This window comes from Falco punctatus, assembly GCF_963210335.1.
Source record: "Falco punctatus genome assembly, chromosome: 2".
Taxonomy (NCBI): domain Eukaryota; kingdom Metazoa; phylum Chordata; class Aves; order Falconiformes; family Falconidae; genus Falco; species Falco punctatus.
The window spans coordinates 26540546-26562072 of NC_137581.1; the positions used below are offsets into that span (position 1 = coordinate 26540546).

At 37.2% G+C, this 21527-nt stretch overlaps 1 protein-coding gene across 12 annotated transcripts in view; it reads left to right on the top strand.

Moving 5' to 3' along the window:
• The window catches only part of NBEA (neurobeachin), a 534050-nt gene that overhangs the window by 488637 nt on the left and 23886 nt on the right, over nt 1-21527 (top strand). For 11 of the 12 annotated variants that reach the window (XM_080377534.1, XM_080377536.1, XM_080377537.1 and 8 more), the window contains 2 exons: nt 17962-18051; nt 19554-19746. In XM_080377534.1, coding sequence (XP_080233660.1) covers nt 17962-18051; nt 19554-19746 — 283 coding nt within the window. Of the gene's footprint in view, nt 1-17575; nt 17639-17961; nt 18052-19553; nt 19747-21527 lie in introns of all 12 variants that reach the window. The other variant, XM_080377535.1, reaches the window with a different exon arrangement.

The window sequence follows — 21527 nt, forward strand, 5'->3', positions numbered from 1 at the left end:
AAAAACACTTTCAGTGGTGGGATAACTAATCTCTGCCATTCCTTACATTTTTCTCACATGCATGGGGGAGCCCTCTAAGAACTCTTTACTGTTTAACACTGGAAAAATGGCCATCTGATGCTTTTGTTCTGTTTGGACCTGTTTAGTAGAAGACTCTCAGTCTGGGTTGCTTCATCTCTGTTTTGCAAATTCACAATGAGTGAAACCAGAATGCTGGGATAGCGTTAAGTTTTAGATTGCTGAAGCCTATGAAATTACATATGCCTGCCCCTGTAATAACTCTTTGACAACTTAGTGTCTGCACTGGATGGGTAAAATATACTGATTTCATTTAAACATACTGATTTTGATTTTTCAAACAACATTGTGTTTTGCTTATAACACGAAAAATACTTGATCGCTATAATTTAGGCAACGTGAAAATCCTGAATTAAATGCTCCACAGAATGTATAAAATTGAATTTTGTTGTTCAGATCTTTTATGATTAAAAACTAGAAAGTTCTCCATTTCTATCCGTTCTAATGGTCTCTTATTCTGCACATCGCAAAACTCTTCTCATATTGTAATAAGGAGGAGGAAAAAATGTGTAACAAAATAAACATTTTTCAAGCCCCAAATTATTTTTTAATTGCAACTTTTTGTATTCTATTTGTAAATTTTTCCTTTTCTAAAGTAAAAGCCGTGAGGTGAAAGCCAAAACTTGAAAAACAGCTTAAGGATATTGATTCATTCCTACTTGACAGGTGAAATCATGATTGCAGCACTAACCACAGCAATTACAGCATTAAAATGTCAAGAAATTAGAGGTCAGAATAACAGATAATTTTCTTTCTTTTGTCAGATTAGAAATTGACATTTTTTGACAGCACAGGATCTCTGGCTGAGAAAATTATGACAGCTTAACTCATCTTGTACTTGTAAAGCAGTAATTGATAATGAACTTTACCATGACAGTCTTCTCCTGTGGAGAAACATGACAGAACATTCCCGGTACAAAGCCTGTATCTCTTTTTAATATGTAAACAGTAGTTATATTGGACATTAGCTGTTATTTGGAATTGTCTTTACTGTTAGTTTACATCATAATCTAAATCCTTTCCACTGGACAGATTTGGCTGACTTCAGGGGGTTGATGCTGAGAATGCTAATGTATAAAGAACAGTATCGGAAATGTAGTTTATTTATGGTGCTTTGATGTTATTGGTTCACTTTTTTTAGGAAAATACAGTTCCTCCCCTGGTTTCTCCCAGAATGTCTATAGATTTTAGGAGCCCCATTTTTTCTCAGACACCTGGAAATCTGGACACTCAAAAATCAATGGAGTTACGTTTTTTTTGAGGTCAGGAACTTTTTTCTGTATGATGCAAAGTGTTGTGGCTGGAAGGGAACAGCACAGTTACACTCTTCATTAGAAAATGCAACAGAAGAGCTAAAATTATTTTCAGTACTACCTTGCGGATGAAACACAAAATAATTAAGTGGACAGTTAGTGCCCAATAGATTAATCACATATAGTACTGAAAGCACAGTTAGTATGCAGAAAAGTACTATTTCAGGTTTTCTGTTTGTTTAAAATCATAGCCGGATCTCTGTTTACTTTTTTTTAGGCATTCGACTTGCTTGTGATTAGAATTGTGATGTGTTTTGAAAAATCAAGTGAAACATTGTATTACACAGCTATGGATTTGCTTTAGACTTGAGGCTAACTTTTTGTCATCCCTGTGTTCTGTGTAAGTTGTAAATAGAGCTTAGCAGTGCAGTGCCTTTCCTGCATCTTCACCAAACACTTGCACCCCCCCAATCCAACAAGAATTGCAAGTGCATAGGAAAGCAAGGCAGTTTGAAGCTACTGGGCTCAGATATTTGTTCTGAGCAGCCACCTGTCAAAATACCTGAGCATACTCGCAACTCACACAGCAAATTGAAAAATGATTAAAATTGCTAGTGTTTGACAGGCAGTTGCTGTGCCTGTAAACTAATCCTAGTAGGACAGTTTTGCTGGCAGCTAACAGAGCATATGGCCTATGCAATATTTATTTCTTTGGTGGTGACTTGATGTTTAGCATATTTAAATAATTTGAAAAGTCATAATGATGCAGTAGTCTTGCAAAGCTTTTCAGTTACCCTCATTTCTGGGTTTTATTTTTCCTCTTATATTTTCTTCTGTTATCTCTTTCTTTGATCTGACAGGAATAACAAAGCATCCCTCTGGATCTGCTATAGTGAAATATGCCCACAGGAAGCAGAGTAGATCACATCAGTTTTCACTTCTTTTTTTTTTCTCCTTTCCTTTCCCCCCCCTCCTTGCTGAAACACTCTTTGCTACTACAGAGGGCTGACATGATAGGGCTGTCAAGACTCAGCAAGATAGATATGTCTTTAACAAAGGGAGCTGGAATGCTAGCCTTTCCCTGGTGGCTGAACCTGGCAAATTTATGAGGAAAAAATTAACACACTATTAGAACAGCACTATATAACGCTTTCAAGGTAACACCAGCTCTTGCAGCCATGTGCTTGTTCTTGCTTGCGCTCGGACTTATTCTTATTTATTCTGATTTCATTTTTAACTTGTTAGATCTTTTTCTTCTGGGTGCCGTTTCTTTGATGTGACAAGAATATCAAACCCACCCCTATGGATCTGCTTGATTGAATTGTACCCACAGCACTGGCCACTTACATGTTCAGTTGTGCTTAATTGCCTCCATACAAGGGATGGTCGTCACTTCCTTCCTAGGAGCAGTCCTGCTTAGGCATGAATACAGAGAGTGATGAAACAAGTAGGAAGCTGCAAGTAGTATCAATATCCCCTTTTTTTCGAAGTTAATTGAAGGAGTCTGTATAGCAAGAACAGTTATTCAAATGAAAGCGGTCATCAAAGTAGAAATTGTCATCGATGCCAAGGCTTCTGTTCTTCTCTAAGAAATGTGTACTTGCATCCTGTTGATTTTTGTGGAGGAGTCTACGTCTCCTTCACTCCTGAATACTGTATTTCCCAGACTTAAAAACAGGGATTTTTTCCCCCAAATTTATATCGGTTTGGGGAAAATCACCTTGATTATTTTATAGTATTTTTTGTCTGTAACTCTGGTTTGTATGCATTAAGATATTATCAACAGAAAACTAATTTATTTTTTTTTGTTTCACTCTGCGAGCACCTGTGCATATAATGATTTTCGTATCTTTCCAATGAATTTCAGAGCTCGGTATCATCCTCTGTAAATGGGAAAGGAAGAGTTTTTACTTGCTGTCACTTTCTTCTGATAGCTTGCTGTAGATCAAGAAGAAAACCACAGGGATTTTTTGAAAGTAAGATATTTATTTCTGTAGGGTAAAGATTACTGCAGGAGATGCTGAATACATAAGCAAACACCTTAAGTCAGAATATTCAGTAAGGAATTAGTGTAATTTGCATGAGGTCAGTTACCATGCAGTAATTGCCCAGTGTATATGCTTTTATTTTGAAATTAATGTGTGCTTTTTTCCTTGTTTCTTCTTCAAGGCAAAGGGCTTTCAGAAGGTGTTTTACTGAAACATTTTAGCTATGCATCCAATTTTACTATGAAATAACTTTTCGGGAGCACCAACTCTAAGTAACACGAGCCATTTATGACAAGGAGTCAGAAATCATAATCTGATCCATAGGATTCCAAATTAAAAACAACCTTTTACCATTGCTTAAAACAATTTTAATCTAACTATTAATCTAACTGTAGATTGTATTAATCTAACTCTAGATTGATCATGATGTCTCCAGTTAATGGATGTGCTAGAGATGATCAGTAGTCAGTATTTTAGTGAATCTGTGCTGATCTGTGCTCATGACCATTCCTGGGTCGTGCCGTTATGTTTATGGGAATTCAGAATCTTTCATAGTCAAGAAAATACACAATTCCTGGAACCAAACCAAATTGTGGCATACAGGTGGGTATTTTTGGGTCCAAAATGGCATATTAGAAGGTTTGAGATTTGTTTATTATTCATTGTACTTGTGATTAAAAAGCTCAGTATCCAGACAGAGCTAAGCACTACCACTCAATGTACATCACCGACCATACATTGAACATTCAAACAGAACTGCCAATAACTTACTTAGCTGATGAGACTTCAGCCAACCTATGTGATAAATATTTCAGATAATTAATTCATCAAAGGAATACAAAGGTGAGTTTGTAAATAACTCATAGCCCAGAAAAATGTCTGTCTACTTCACTCAATTATTTGGAATAAATTGTTTGGCCATTTCTCACCTACATTAGAAATTTCATGTGCATTTTTGTCAGAACGTGCTGGAGTCCTACTCAAACTGGGTGTAATGTTTTGCTGATAGAAAAAGAACATCATTAACCATAATTGCTCTCTTTTATTGCAGAAATATATAAAATATAGGTCTTGTACATGAAAATTTTTTCTTTATTGTCTGGTTATTTTGTTTTTCTCCATATGGATGACAGGTACCAATTAATTGATTTTTAAAATTAGCAACAAGCATTTCACCATACACTTAAAGTAATTTTTTATGTGAGAGAGAGATAGGGTGAAAATTACTGTGGCTGATTGTAACAGAAATAGCTGGAAGGGGCTTCTTTTTTCCTATTAGCACAGATTTCAGTTATATTACGCTGTCATTACCTCAGCATAAATTAACTATTATTCAAAACATTTCACACACAGCAGTTTATTGAAACAGATATTACTCAGTCTAAGTATCTAGTCATTCACTTAGAAAGATGCAAAGCTGAGCTTTCTAAATGTTTTAAACATATTGATAATGTGCCTCTTTAATGCCATTTTGAAGCCTGTATACAGTATATCTATATTATTGTTTTCAATTTATGTCAAGAACAAAGTGAAGTTTTGAAGAATGTGTTCTGGGAAATAATCCAAACAGAATTATTTCTTTATAAGCTAAACCCTGAAAATAACTGAGAACATTTATTTTAAACATAACACTATAACCTGTTTCCAAAACTGAAATTCTAATATGCACTGAAGCTTCATGAATACTATATGTGACACCTTTCAGTATGCATGTTTTAGCTACTTCCTTGTCAGTCCTTTTTCAGCTGTTATTTCTGTAGGTTTGCCTGTTCTCTGGGATAGTTCTTGTGTCCTGCAGTGGACAAACTGGAGGCTGGCAGGTGGTTGGAACCTCATAACCACAATTTGTACTGAAAAGTATGTGCTTTGCAAATCTCAGAGCACCTTCTTAAGGTGGGAACAAGGCAGATGATTTGTAATACAAAGATGAAGCTGAGAGCGAAGAGATAAGCCAGCATTTACTTTCCATTCAGACAAAAAAGAAAACCACTATTTTTTTATTACCACATTCTTAACTTTTTAAGTTTTATTTCATTAACAAGGAAAGATTTTAGGTATGAGTTTTGCTACTTTTTGTTGACAAAGCAGGAGTAGAACATGAAGTCGCACTTTTAATTTTGAGTCACACTTCTAATTTTGTAGGTTTATATTTATAAAACAAGAACAAAATATGCATGCTATGGTTTACTGAGTCTGTTCTGCTTTCCAAGCATTAAAAAAAATGTCTTCAGTGATCATGTTTTATTTCAATAATAAACCAGAAGAAAAAAAGTCACAGCTAAAATGCATTCTTTAATGATTAAGTACCCTTTCCTCTTTTATTACAGCAAGCTTTCACAAGGCCTGTTCTGTTGTTTGTTTCCCTGTTTTCCTCATTTTCTCCTGTGTTTTTTCTACAGGGGAAGTTCTTAATTGTAAAATAAGTAGAAATAAATATGATGTGTGTTCTGTGTATTGGCTTTCTGAAATGTGTAAGTTATCCTTCTGACAGTAAAGATGACTCATTAGTTGAGCTATTAATAATGTTTATTTTCATGACAATGATATTCTCTAGACTTGATCCTATGCCTTCATTTATTGACTTCTACATCAAAAGATGTCGGTGTCCCAGTAGTTCGAATGACTACCTGCTTATGAATTCTTGTCAACTACTGGCCAAATATCCATGGGGTATGAACAGTCACTAACTCATGTTTTGGTTGAATTTTCTTGCGAGCATGGTGTGCTGTTCTCCATGCTGCCTTACCAGAATGATTTGAGAGAGTTCAGAGAAGAGCATCTGAGTGATGAGAGTACAGAGGAGACTGATTTATGATTTCAAGAGCCTGATAGAATATAACAGAGTGAAAGGGGACTTGTAGCAGAAAGTTAGGAATATGGAGAGCTGCTCATGCCAATGGAGATAGGGATATTACTTGGTCTGATGCCAGATTAACTAGCAGTTACAGGATCAAATTCAGATGGGAAAGTTCAGGCTTAGTGGCAGAAGTTTCCAATGGTCTATAGGCTGCAATTTGACTGTACAAATCTTATTAGAGAAACTGTAGAAGACTCATTAAATGGGTCATTTCAAACTAGACTGGGCAAACACTGTAAAAATGCATTGTTAGAAGAATGTACGCCAAGGGCAGATAGAAAAACTGGGACTTTTCAATCCGTATCTTGTATGCTGCTGGGTTCTGTTATGGTCATGGCTGTAAGCATTGCATGATTGCAACCACTTTGTCAGTCATTGCTGTTTTGTCTGTACCTCATGATTAAATTAGCTTCCATCATAAGTCATTGCATCTTTTTTAAAAAAATCAGGATTATTTTAGTAACTTTTAAATTTTTGACTAATAGTTAATGTAGATTTTTTTTTTTAATTTCTACATTATGGGTGGAAAGTTTTCATGACACTTAGTTTAGCACTTTGGAGCTCTTAATTGTTGAAGCCTCTCTGTCTGAAGGGTCAGTCCTTTGCTGAGTTACGTAGGCTAACATCAACAGGTTGACAAAATGTGCTCAGTAGATGTCCTCAGCACCTACCCTCTATAGACTGCAATCCAGAGTCATAGTTTACTACGCTTCCTACAACCAAACCCAGTTGCACGTAATTTACACCAAGTCAAAGAAATTAAATACTATCCTAAATGTTAACATTCCATGTTTTATTTGTTATATTGCCAACTTTGTCATAAAGTAAAACTATTACATATTCATACCTTTTGTGTAACAGAATACAATGCAAATGTATGAGCATTTCCTAAGACAGAAAGAGGACAGTATTAGGGAGGGAAATGCAACTGGAGAGTAAGGAAACAAGACATTTTTCTTAAAGGAATAAATTCAGTTGATGGACAGAAAAATAATGAAAGGTGGGGGAATTTAAAAATTTTTGTTCTTTAAAAAATCATTTCCTCCCAAAATAAACACATCATACAGAAACTTTACATTTATTGTTGATTTTAACAAGTCTAACTGAATGTTTAAAGCTCACAATTTAGCTTTTAAAATAAAAAGCATATTTGAAACCAGCTGAAAGTATGCACTATGAAAGCTCTTAGTCCTGAAGGAAAAAAAAATATTAGAAGGGAGTGGATGAAGTTTCGAAGTTTCAAATTTTCAATGAAACCTCCTGCTGATATTACTGTTGCATTTGTATGGATAGAATGCCTATGCTTAAAGGCCTCTATGCTCTTAGAACTGACAATTAAAAACATAACATGGTGTCTTAAACAAAACCAAAAGAAAGAGGAGCTAGTAAATAGTATTAAAAACTTGTTGTCGTCCCCAACAAATTCTCCCTTCTGATGACACGGAGTAAAATTTCCTTGTGTGTAAGAGGCAGTGCACTAGTCAGATGACATCACCCTGAAAACCACGGGAAGCAGCCCAATGCTACATCCTTGGCTCCACTCCCAGTTACTCCTCAAAGCACTTAACAAGTCTAAGGTACTTGTATTTTATTCTCATCTGCGTTAGTTTTTCCTTTTCTTACAGTGGCTGTGCGGGTACCAGCAAAGCCAGGCTCTTTCTATTTGTGTGACCTTTCCTGGCTAGCAGAAGTCAGGAGCCATTTGGTCTCCCAGCTTGAAAGTTGAAAGTCCTTCAGAAGTAGTCACTCCCCCAGTTTCCTCACAAACACTACTGCTTTTTTCGCTTGACGCATTGGCCTGTTGAGAGCTGTGAGTAGAGGTCAAGTTGACTGCTTCTGTTTTCCGGACCAGGCTGTGGAATAAGGACAGAGGTGCTCAGTTTTGCTATTTTGTCTAGAATAGAGATTGTTCTATGTCTCTTTCCCCTGGAGATCTTAATGAACAGTAGAAGTTTCTTCTTTCTTCTGCCTCAATGGAGAAGAAAAGTAACGAGATTTTTCACAAGTACTTTCTCTGTTTTGTAGTGTTTCTACTCCTGGACAATATCTGGAGCTCAATTAATGTAAGACTACAAAGGTACAATCATACCACTGTCCTCATTGCAACAGAGTAGCTAGTGTCTGTTTTTCAGCATTCTGGTTAGTATAAATGCTGATGAATAAGTGACGTGTGGGTTTAATTATTATTTTAATTCTTTTTAAATAACAGGAAAACCAAAAGTACCTTTAATTTTTACCCAGAGTGAAGCCCTGCATGTGCTGTAGTGTTTAACTGCACTGCTCAGGGTAAGCAGCTTCTCTTCATGTCTGATGAGAGTTGAAGGAGGGGAAATGGCACTGTTAGGAAGATGGGCGTTTAAACAGCTCCTGTCTTCTTGAAGGAGGGAGAGGCCAAGGTGCAGTGGGAGCATGAGAAACCAGGTGAACAACGAAGAAGGGGAAAGGACAGAAAGGACATTTGAAGCTCTTGACATAAAGGAGGAGGAGGAAGGGAAAGGGTTACGAAGGCAGTCCTTGGGAGCCTTGTAGGAGTGAAGGAATTACCATAGGAACAGAGAGATCTTGGTATGGTTGTTAATGCAAAGAAATGATGTTTGCAGCCTTCCCAGAGCTTTATGGGATTTTTTTAGTCCTGACCTTTGGGACTTCTTTTTTCATTGTGATTTCATTGAAATATTGCATAATAGAATCTAGTTAGGCATTTCTAAACAAAAAAGACTATTTTAAGTACTTTTGACTTGTAAAATTTAGCAGGTTTCTAAATGCAGTTGATAGTGTTTTTAAAAAAATACTACTGGCAATTTTAAGACTAGTACAACTGGAAATTCAGGCTTTCTGGCTGTTACTCACTGCTTTTCACATGTGGAAACAATTGCAGTGTCCCAGACAGCAGCAGTGTTTTTTTAAAATGCCTGTAAATTTTAGTGACTGCCAACTATGGGATGCTAATGACAGTTTTCATATAATTTTTTTATTCCTTCACTTCCTCTTTTGTAGACTTTGAAAATCTGTAGTGGTTCAGTCAGAAGTGAAGCTACATGTAAAAATTCAGAGGATTTTTTTATTTCTTATTCAAGGAAATGTAAACAATTTTATCCCTTTCAGAAAAGCCTTGAAATAACTCTCTGTTACTGGAGATAATGTGCTTGGAATCTGAGGAGCCTTTTCAGAAAAGAATGTTTGTGTTATAAGTTTGGTCTGTTTTTTTTAAAAAAAAAAAAAAAACATCTCGGAGATCTAATAACATAACTTCTCAGCATCCTGGCTAGTATTTCATATTCAAAAAAAAAAAAAAATTAAAGGATGACGTCGGGGAGAGGAAAGGAAACACTTTGCTTAAAAGCAAAAACTCCTGAGTAGGAGTGTCAAGAAATAAGAGGTATGACAAACCTAAGACTGTCATGATAGATTTTAAAAAAAAAAAAAAAAAAAAAAAAGTGAAATGGAAAGTTGCGAGCAGGGTTAGCTTCAAGAGGAGTTTTGGTATTAACAGGAACCTGAATTTCTTGGAACTTGAAACTGACAACACAAACTCAGGAAGAAAGAAAGAAAGAGTTTGGCCAGAATAGAAGATGATGTTCTGAGGAAGTTCTTGCTAAGACCTGAGCAAGGACTCTCTCTCAGTAACAGGATTTATGCAATGGGAGGCATATTGAGGCAACAGAACTGGTTTGGTTTGGTTTGCAAATACTAGCTAGGACACATCTGCAATTCTGCATGTTGTGATGCTTTGATTACCATCACATAAGGGAGTAATACAAAAGAGTAGTATCAACAGGGAAATTCTATGTTGCAGGTGTACATTTTAGTAATTTGCATTGCAGAATCAAGATGTCAAAGAGAAGCTTGTTCCCTAGACCTAAACACCAGATGGGAAAGATCATCTAGATTGGCCTCTCACCCAACAAATCACATAGAGCTTTTGTCCATGTAGCCTTTTGAATGTAACCATAAGTGTTGGTGTCTGAATAATGAAAACAGGATATGGAAGTATTTCCTTATATAGGTGGAGTTTAGGTGCTGAGAAATTATTTCAGTCAGTCACCTTAAATATTTATCATCCTAAAACAACAACAAAAATTCTTGTTTTAAAATGAAGGAGGGAATTTCTTCAGAAAAGATAAAATTGCTTGTCAGATAGTGAGGAATCCTTGATTCTGAGGTTTTCCATTACACAACAATAGGAAAAACTATTTCAAGGCAGTTATCAGTAATCTAAAAATAAAAAATCCTGATTGCCCAGGTTTCAAAACGTTAACTATTTGTGGCATGAAGTTATATATTTAATGAATTATTGTATCATGCTATTTGCATCTCTCACAAAAGTAGTTTAGCAGTAAAATCTTTGCTAATGTGTTGTACTTAGTAACTTAATGATCAAAGAGAGCAACATTTTCTTTTATAAACTTAAGACAGATTTGGGGGAATGATGACAGAGCAATGATTTCATTTGGCATGACATCAATGAACACAAGAGTTTCAGTAAATGTTACCAATCTGTATAGGACAGGAATTATTACAAACATGAACATAGGAAATACAATAGTTCAACTGAAGAAAGTAATAGCATGAAATGAGGATAATCAATTGTTCTTTATATGACGGGTGACCTCATCGCGCTCTGCAGCTTCCTGAGAGGAGGGGAGGTGGAGAGGGAGGTGCTGAGCTCTTCTCCCAGGTACCAGTAATAGGACATGTGGGAATAGTTCAAAGCTGCACCAGGGGAAGTTTAGACTGAACATTAGGAAGCATTTCTTTACCGAGAAGGTAGTCAAACACTGTATCGGGCTTCCTCAAGAGGTGGTTGATGCCCCAAGCCTGTCAGTGTTCAAGAGACATTTGAACAGTGCCCTTAATAACATGCTTTAATTTTGGGTCAGTCCTGAGTTTGTCAGACAGTTGGACTAGATGATCGTTGCAAGTCCCTTCCAACTGAAATAATCTGTTCTGTTCTATTCTACATGAAAGAGAAAAAAAAATTGAATGTCATTGTAAACAAAACTGTAAATAAATGTATGACTTTCTTCAGTTCCAGCGTACATTTAGAATCTTGCACAGCACTCACTCTATAAGCAAAGGGATACTCCCTGTCTGCCTTGTATACAGGCAACCGGCAGGGAGGAAAAGGCAGTGAAATTGCCATGGGCTGGGAGCAAACCCCACAGTTTTAAAAATTATTGCAACTATAAAAAGAAAGTGATGAACTGAGCAGCGTGGCCTGAGGAACCCCTATAACAACATAGACCTTGTCAGAGGAATTGGAATTTAAAGCTATTTGCTTTAGAGTATAATAGAGTTTGCTGTAGTTTTTAGTGTAATTTAATGAGAGAATTTCATTGTATCAGTGGCAAACTCCTTTGTTCCACACAGAGTTTGAAGGATACAAGAAAGAGAAAAACTATAGAAAATTTTCTTTCCTTCTGGTATGGTTAGGAAGGGAGAGGACCATTTCACTCCGTGACATCAGCCCTTTTCAGCATAAAGAAGTTTTGCACGATTTTCAGCGGAACGGGCTGTTGGAGAGGAAAAGGAAGTATTTGTGCTCAGGCACATGGGAGCCTCACACATGACAGCATCCTAGGAGAGTAAGGGACACTCTCAGCTAAACCTGCCCTGGCTGCAGGATATCCATCTTGATGGTATTTTTGCTCTACCTTCTCTGTCTCTGTTTATGAGATGTACCGAGTTCATTTCCCATTTGCATGTATTAACCAAATGCTTGTTTAAGCCGGCAGAGTGTTTAAAATATTTTTGTGTCATGAAAGGCATATTGGGCTACCAGGGGCAAGAATGGGAGCATTGTAAAGATGAAAGAGGGAAGAACTAGGTATCGCAATTAATAGCTTGATGAGGTAAATGTGAAAGCTAAAAGGCTGGGCTCCCTAAGAAAAATAAGATCACCAACGTGACTCAAGCCTGTAGAAAACCTAGCAGATCTTACCTTTCACATTTCTTAGCACTCTTTCCTTTCACAGGGGGTTGAGGAAGAGGTTCAGGGGTGGACTGACTGAGAGGAGGCTGGAGGTTGGCTCTCAGCTTTTGGTCTTCTGGTGGGGAGCCATTTAATTGCACAGTGGATCCAATGAGGTACCTCCTGTGCGGGGAGGGAGCTTAAGGTTGCCCCTTCTCCATGTTAAATTAATAAAGTAGTGACCTGTGGAGAAAATGCATTTCTGTGCCCATCTTTCAGTCCCTTGAGTATCCTGATTAAATAACTAACTGTATTGAAGTCTCCAGACTAGTTGAGTCATTGCTTTTGTTTAAATTACAGCACTTCTTTCCTCCAAACATACAATAATAAAATGGAAATCAATACTCTTAACCTAACTTATAAAAAGTCCTGAAGATATTGATGCTGCTTAACAGCTGCAGATGCAAGTAGAAATGCGGTATCTCACACCACTCGTGCAAAACAATAATATTTCAAGCTGCTTATGCTACCCACCAAAGGGCTGTCAATCGTGCTTGCTCTGAAGGTGATGATGCTTGGGGGCTGTTGAGCATGCTGGCTGCACGGGCAGGAGAGCACGTAAAGGAGTCCTGCCTTCACCTGGATGCAAAACTGAAATACATTTTCAGGAAAGGTGGAGTTGGATGATTATTGGTGTGGTGCTTGTTTCTCAAATGTCTACTGATTGTCGCACTTCATTGGACTCTGTTGCCATGCACAGGGGCAAATGGGTTGTAGAAAAACCTGAATGTGGTACACAAGAGGAACAAAACACACCAGTATTATGCAAATTAGTTACAGGAAGACTGAATATGTAAGAAAGGTAACAAAACCATAGAGGCATTTAGATAATACGTATTTTAGAAAGTTTAAGTGATTATGGTAGTAATCAGTGGAGATGAATAAAACAAGGTCACTTCACAGAAGAATGAAGACATTGTCTTATGATCTGTGATGCAATTTGGTTTTAGGAATTTCTTCCCTCCATGATTCAAAGTAAAAGTGCTCATGCCTTATGCTTCTATTGTTATCTAGTCACCAGGCATCTCTCTCAGCAAAGGGAAGTTTGCAAATAAGATGGACCCTTAGTATCTTCCTTGGTCATTTTACCTGCATTTCTAAATAACATTTTTAGACAAAAAGTATGGTAAAAATACACTGCTTCATGGCTTACCCTTTTTATAATGGTACATCAAAAAGCAAACAAGCCCTTCACTTCTGCGCTGTTTCAGACAAGTTAATTCTAGTATTATTTTTTTTAGTGTAGGATTGTGCTTCTGAAATGAATCTGCCACCAATCATCCCTGTTTGCCATGCTCTCATTCATACTGCAGAGCAGTTTTGGGGTGTATGAACTGTCTTCTAAGCCACAATGTGTTCCAGCTGCAGCTAACACAGCTAGCAGAGCTCAGCCACTGCTGGGATCTGCAGGCCATGCTGGAGTCAGTCTGGTGGGAAAACCCTGCAGTGGGTACAGTTTCAGCATGGGTTCCTCAAGACAAAGGTAATTTCCTCTTCTCCCTGGTATCCAGTGATAGGGTGCATGGAAATGGTTCAAAGCTGCATCAGGGGAAATTTAGACTTGACATTAGGAAGCATTTCTTTACTGAGAGGGTGATCAAACACTGGAGCAAGATTCCTGAAGAGGTGGTCAATGCCCCCAGCCTGTCAGTGTTTGAGAGGCATTTGGACAATGCCCTTAAGAACATGCTTTAACTTTCAGTCAGAAGTTAGGCAGTTGGACTAGATGATCATTGTAGATCCATTCCAACTGAAAAAAAAAAAATTATTGTGTTCTAAGACCAACTCTTTTGCTCTGCAGCTTTGCTGCTGTTGAGTTACACTGCTTGCTGCTGGAGGCATTGCCTTTGACCACTAAAAATAGTTCTTACTCCTAAAGAAAGATTACTTGTATTATTTAATGGCAGATTTGTACTTTTTTCAACCAGAGTGGAGAAGTAAATCCCAAATTCTTCAGTGGACTGCATAATGAGCAAAGCAGATGTATTGAACTCTTCATTCCACAGAAAGCTGAAGCTAAGGACCGATCCTCCGGGCTGCAGAGGAACATCCCAGTTTTATAATTCTTGCGAATGTACAGTCTGCCTTTAAGCATAAAAATTAAAACCCAATATTTCTTTCCTCTGTTCAAAATACATTGAGGATATTGCTTATTGTATCTAAGGTTAGTATCATTCATAAGACTGGATGATTTGGTATATTGGTTTCTTGACCAAGTTGTATGTAAACATATAAATATCTCTCTGTTATTGTTAAATAGCCAATATTAAGTGCTATGAAGTTGCATTTTGCTTGATTGCATAAATTAGGATGTGTGAGATCAACTCATTTTAAACATTGAATTGCTAGATTTTTGCAGATTTTTTTTTTCCCCTTGTTCTGACCTATAATTATCAAATAATAGACTAAGACCCATTTTATCTTTCTGCAATACATGATCATTTCCTAACTGATACTCCCTGAAGTGTCTGGAGTACAAATCTCATTTTATGTGTATTAAAAACAGTAGGGAATCTCAAATCAGCTCACTAAATAGCTTTTCTGCAACACCTTATTAAGAAAGTGAAAACTAATATAATTGCCATTTTGCTGTTCCGAAAGCATTAAATCTTGCAGCCACTGAATTCTAAGCTTTTTCTACGCAAAGGACGTTTGAAGGTGAAACAAGAATTAACTTTATTTTATTAAAATTTCTATTGACTTGACTAGAATGTGTGTCTCAGGGAGTGGTGTAGCACTTTGCACACAATACTGAAGATCTGATGGGAGAAAAGGATTATTTAGATTATTTAGATTGAAGTATTTGAGACAAATCTAAAGTTTGATGATTTACAGTTCAAGAACTGAAGTGTACGCTTACTGGTTTTCAAATTAATTTCAGATACAGCCGTAGTTCTCTTTTAAACAAACCAGTGCATTACATTATTGTTCACAAATCTGTTGTGTACCTGCTTTTCATTTTGTGTCAAGTGATCTGATAGGAGGCAGCATTAGGAATACCCTTGGGCCAGTCACTTTATCTCTGTATGCTTACGTTTATCTTCTGTGTTAGGTTTTGACAAGGTTTTTCTGTCCTTTTTAAGTGGTGTGAGCTCCAGAGAGGAATACCAGTTGTAGCTGTGCACAGCTGTGGTACTGTGCAGACTACAGTCTCAGTGCAGTAGTTGAATATTAGAGGTACTCTTTAAGAAACATTGTTCAGTTTTTTTAATGCTTCTAAGAGTTTTCAGTTTTGAAAATGGCATTTTTGTAAGAAAAGGATAACGTTACTATCCACAAGGTGGGGAGGAGGTGGTTATCTTGTAAATTCAAGCCAGCAAAAACATGCAATATTTCCTGAATATCAAGGTCTTGATTCTGCATTTGTTCTGGATGCAGAAGGATTTGGCAGTAACTTAAATGCTTTAAAATTATGGGCACATAAAGTGTGTAAGTGAGTATTTACCCGGACATCTTGAGCTGTAAAATAACAGTTGCTTTTGACAGTTATGTCTTAAGTGTCCATTCCTCATAATCTGAAAAATTCATGCTGGTTTATTATTGTATTCTGCTTCTCTTTCTCTTCCTCTATTACTATCATAAATCTACTTGAACTCGGAGGCAAAGCCAGCAAAGTTTGTGTGCAGAATTTACAGCCAAACAATCAGAATTTGCCAAGACTGGACAACGTGAAAGTAAACATGTAAATTAGGATTGGGCTGCATTGAAAAAAAGATTTAATAATTTATTTCAATGTGCCCACAAGAGGACAGAAGTATCATTTAAGGAATCACTGTAAAGGGTGGGAGAAGAAGATCTAGGTTTTGTTCAGTATTGCTGCCAAATACAATTCACACTCTTATTTCAACACAGAATTCTTTCAAAAATTAAAATTAAATTAACCTTGATAATTATTTGAAAAAAAAGAAAAATGGAAATTACTTGTCTGAAAATATTATTGGCAGATCTGCATGAAAGCATATACCACAGTGCCTGATATTGTTAATATTAGTCTTTGTCATTTTGAAAATGAAATTCACAAACAAGTATAATTCCCTTCCCTTCTCCCCAGCAGGCAAATCAGTTCTAGAGTACTGAATGTAATGGGAAATACTACCTTTGATTTGACTTGAATTGAATTTTATGTGCCTGTGTAAAAAATGTCTGCATGAGTGAAGGTATCTACACAGTGTGTAAAGAGATACCATTTGTGTGGTACATATAGAGAGCTGCTGTATAGACATACACATGTATACACATATGCCCACAGAAATGCGTTGACTTTGTGTGAAATTGCTCTATGATTTTAAATTGATTCATCATTAAATGATGTTAAAACCCAAGATGCTCACCAGTTCCCAAGAAACACTATGTGCTGTGGAGACTGAATCAGTCAACAAACAAAAAATCACCTGTACCGGGATAGTTACAGCAACAAATGTGCTAGGGCTACGATCCGCTGAAAGTCCTTCAGCCACTTGACTGGAATTTGCATTAAGTTTCTTTTTCGGCAAATATTTGTTTGTGGTATTCCATTATATACCTGTCAATCTAGGGCATTGAGGTGGTAGGCATTAGTGACCTTCTAGGACATCTCTCTCTAATATCTGTTCTTACATCTCTGCTGTGAAGCAGAGGAAAACACAGTTTGGCTTGCAGGAATTACAACATACATAGATTAAAAGGATTCTTCTGTATCACGAAGTATTTATTGTGTTTCTTACCATTTTATGTCTGAAAGAAATAATGTAATTTACCAAGATACTCATGTTTTTGGTGTTTTTTCATGTTTCTCGTGTGGTAGGAAATGAAAAATTCATAAAGCTTGCAAGAAAAATATTAAGGGTCAGTAGTGCAGGGTACAGTATATATAGGTACATAACGCACAGTGCATTTCAAAATCTGCCAGTTTAGTTTTCTAAGAACGCTTTATTCTCAGTTTTACAAGGTCAGGTAAAATAGTACCTGTCTGAAAAATAAGAAGTGTTCTTTAACAGTATGGTTTTACAAGCAGCAATATTCTGCCAAAATTTTTAAGAATATGTCTTAAATATATATATTTTTTTAATGAACTGTTTGAGTAGGAGATGCATCTCAGTATATGAGCTGTATTCTGCTCCCTATCAAATTACTCCAGATTTATTCTGAAAGTAGATTTAAGTCTTGAATAATGAATTGAAATTGCTAAGTTTTCATTTCAGACCTGTAAATCCTGAAAGGCCAGGAAAAAATGCAATAAAGTTAAGCATGAAATAAATACTCAGTGAATGTATGCAACTTGGAAAGATTTTTACATTAGTCTGAATGTGCCTGGTAAGATTTGTTTCTGGGTTTGTTTTGTTTTGTTTTTTACCCTACTAATGTTGTTGAAATAGCAACTATTTTGGTGTTATTATATTCTATACATAAATTTTGTTTCTCAGTTTGCTTTTCTTTCCCCCCATTTAAGATCCCAGAGGCTTATTTTATTAGAGATCCTCATACTTTCCTCCTTACAAAGGACTTTATTAAGGTATATATGTTTTTTAGTGCAAAAAAAAGCGCTCTCAAGACCTGAACTGCATGTCCTCACAGGTTAACATTTTCACATATAACGCCAGTTACTGGAAATGAGAATGGTTAGTTGGTTAACTGAAGCATGCTTGAAAGGAGAAGCAAAGCTTGTCTACAAAATACTAACACTTGGATGAGTCTGCAGCCTGGGAGGAGAGCACCGGGTGAATTTTCTGGACTTTTTTCATGGCTGACTTGGGATATGCCTGCATTGTCACACAGTGTGTTGACCTCTCTCCTTGATGCATATTACTCATGACAGTCCCTCTCTCTTGCCCGCAGGCCATGGAGGCGCAGATACAGAACTTTGGACAGACGCCATCACAGTTGCTTATTGAGCCCCATCCACCTCGGAGCTCTGCCATGCACCTGGTAAGACATAACTGCTGGCCGGGAATGCATTCCCTTTGAACCTGAGGATCCTTTGTAGCTCATAAAGTACCCATTAAGCAACAGTTTTAATGCCCTCTGTTGCCCGTGCAGCTGTACTTTCTTCTGGCAGCAATGGCTCACAGCGCTCCAGCAGAGCAAGGTGGAGGTTTGAATAGCTTTAGCCTCCTATAGTCCTGGCTTTTCCTGTCTAACATTGTATAAAAAGGCCCTGTCTTCATAAACGCACACTTGATAAATACAAATTTACATTCTTAATTCTGTGAGTATGACTGCAGGCTTTTCTTACAGCGAGCATGTTGTTTTGTTTTGTTTTAAAGGCTGCATTGTTAGGGGCTGATTTATGAACAATGCCTGTTTGACAAAACTGAAGTTTTGGAGTTCAAATCATGCTGGAATCCTCCCGCCTGTTCCCCTGGGAGAATACAATGTATATTTCAAATTTCAATTTGAATGCCAAAACTCATTCCCAACACATTCTTCTCTCTGCTTCATGCAAAGAATCATATGAAATAGCCAGACTGAACAAGACAGATCTCTGTGCCCCTCAGTGCCTTTGATTAAATGCTTAGAGCTAGATATTTTCTTTTAAGTTTCATAAATCGACAGTAATACGTGCAGTATTTTCAATCATTTTATCTATCTACAAGGAAATCACTCTGTCGAGTTGTACACTGCAAAAGTGGGAATTGGTCTGGAAGTGTAAGCTGTGTTATTTCAAGTATGTGTAGATGTCAAACAAAAATAATATTTATTTTATATTCTCAAATATGGAGAATATATTTTTAATAATAATTTAAATGGATAAGTATGAAGAATTGTTTGAACTTCTAGAAATAATTCTATTTGTTATAACAGTGGTTGAAAAAAATAACATCTAAAACAGTACTTAATAATAGTATTATTGTCCATGTATGAAAAACTGTGTCATGTGTAGAGTCATCAAACAGGTTTATAATTTCTTACAGACTCCCTAATAAGTATATTTTAGATAGAATTAAATTGTCTCTGTTTGAAAATGCTGTATTTCATATAAAGAATTCATTAAGAAAAATGAAATATCTGTGAGTTTTTGAGTCCCTCTTAAAATTTCTTTTTTCAACTGTCGTAGTTTATAGCGTTCATATTTATGATGTATTAATTGATTAATGCTCTTATTTGACTTGTATCTTGATTGTATGAATATTAACTGCTGTGATATTTTGCATATTACTGTACATTAATTAATGCTAATGGTCATTTTGTGCCCTGTAATGATAACCCTTACCATACCTATTCTCTGCTTATCCTCGTGTAATGATCCAATAATAGCTTCTGATCTTGCTCTCCTCCATCACTAGTGTAGACGCACAGGTAGTGTTGTTTTCCCTGTATGTGCACACGCTTGCCTGCTCTTTTTTTAACCTCCTTTTCCCTCAGACCTCCTCACTAATTGTGTTATCCCTTCTGTTTTCTTCTGCTCTCTTCTCCTTTCTACTCAACAGTGTTTCCTTCCACAGAGCCCCCTCATGTTTAAAGATCAGATGCAGCAGGATGTCATCATGGTGCTGAAGTTCCCATCCAATTCCCCCGTCACACACGTAGCAGCCAACACGCTGCCCCACTTGACCATCCCTGCCGTGGTGACTGTCACTTGCAGCAGGCTGTTTGCAGTCAATCGGTGGCACAACACCGTAGGTAGGTTCTCATAGGCACATTTCATTTGAATTTGAAGAACTTAATGGCACAGCTTTAATTTTGCGTGCAGTTTAGCTGGATGTGGGTTAGTCTCACTCACCTGGCTGTGCACAAAAATTTATTGTTTTTTTCTGGTTTGTGTCAAATAATCAAAGCTTGTGTTTTCTCTGGTGTCGTTCCTGGAAACACTCTCCCTAACAGCAGCACATCACCATGGCAGCCAATCGATCTGTGGTTACATCGGGATCAGTCTTTGATAATGCTTTTCAGGAGAGTGCTGCTGTTCTTGACACAGCTGATATTAACGTGTCCCAGGTTTCAGGAATACATACTGGCATGCCAGAGAGCGTACGGCACTGTCTGCTGCTTGAGAGAGATTTCAGGTCTGTCCGGGAGCTTGTCATAAGCCTTCCCCTCAGGCACCGTTGGATAACATGGGATCCTAAGCAAGCCTAAGCAGCCAGACAGTGAACTGTTCTGAAGAGAAGTTTCTTCATGCCCTCCCAAAAGCCCATCCAACAAGCTCATCCCAAATTTCCCTTCCAGCTCCTCTGCTCACCTCTCTGTATTGCTGCTAGGGCTGTCCTGTGTCCTTACCTGGACAAGTAAGTGCTGAGGTTGTCCCAGGGATTACTAAATAGGTGGTGGGGCCATGAGGTACGTGAAGGGAAGAGCAGGTTTCATTTTCCAAGGTAGCTCTTATGCTTCAGTATCTGGAAACTCTTGAAGGTTTTGTACCACCTGGGAAAAGCAAGAAGCTACCTTGTGTTTGAGAGTGGGACTCTGTAGCTGGCTGAGGAACTTTGTAGGAACTAGGCAAAAAAAAAAAAAGAAAAGTCCTCCACTCTTTTTGCACAGGAGGCAGTCTTGGACAGAAGTAGGTCCTCCTGGAGAGGGATTTGTGATATTTAGTTATAGATATCTACCTCCAGTAGACGTAAAGGGATTGTAGATTACCTAGGAAATTCACTGGCTTAAGTGTAAGCATCTCAGTGAATAATTCAAGTCAGGTGAAATAGATCCTGCCCCCTATGCACAAGGCTGGCCAAAGACTGCTGTTAGAAGCAAGACTTAGAAGAATGAATGGGAGATCACTTATAGGCATGCATTTAGAGGAACGATCAGAGCAAGTAAAGTTAATATCACTGAAATCTGAGTGGTGATATAATGTTTAATATTAATTTCATTCTGAAAGTTTTAGTAATGTTAGCAGGGATATTAAATTTTGCATGTATTCAGAAGGTACCTGTTCTCTGTTCACAGAAAAACTTTGTGTGGTGGTTTAGAGAATAGGACAGGAATAGAACAGGATATCTGATTGCTTTTCACAAATCTGTACATTTATGATACTCCATCAGGAGAAGCTGCTTTAGATGTAAAAATGTTTTGCCTATTTCTTTAAAATAAAAGGGAAAAACTTAAGAGGGGAAAAAATGCAAATAAAACATTTTTTTTTAAAAATATTTTATGACAGCATCCTCAATCAAATAGCCCAATGTCAGAAGTGATTCAGAGGTACAGAAATTATCCCCTGATATTTTGATACTCTTTTGACTGCCGTTGGCTGACTAATTCCTAATCAGTTCCCCTGTATTTTCAGGGATGCTACCCAAGTACTCTTTACCCATCATCATTCATGTCTCGTCCATTTGAGGAGGCTTATTTAGTACTCAGGTACCCCTTTCTCATCCAGACTGTCAAGTGAGGGGAAGCCAAAGCTCCTACCCATACTTTAATGTGAAGGAGTCAAGGTCACTATTATTGCCATATCCTGGTTTTCA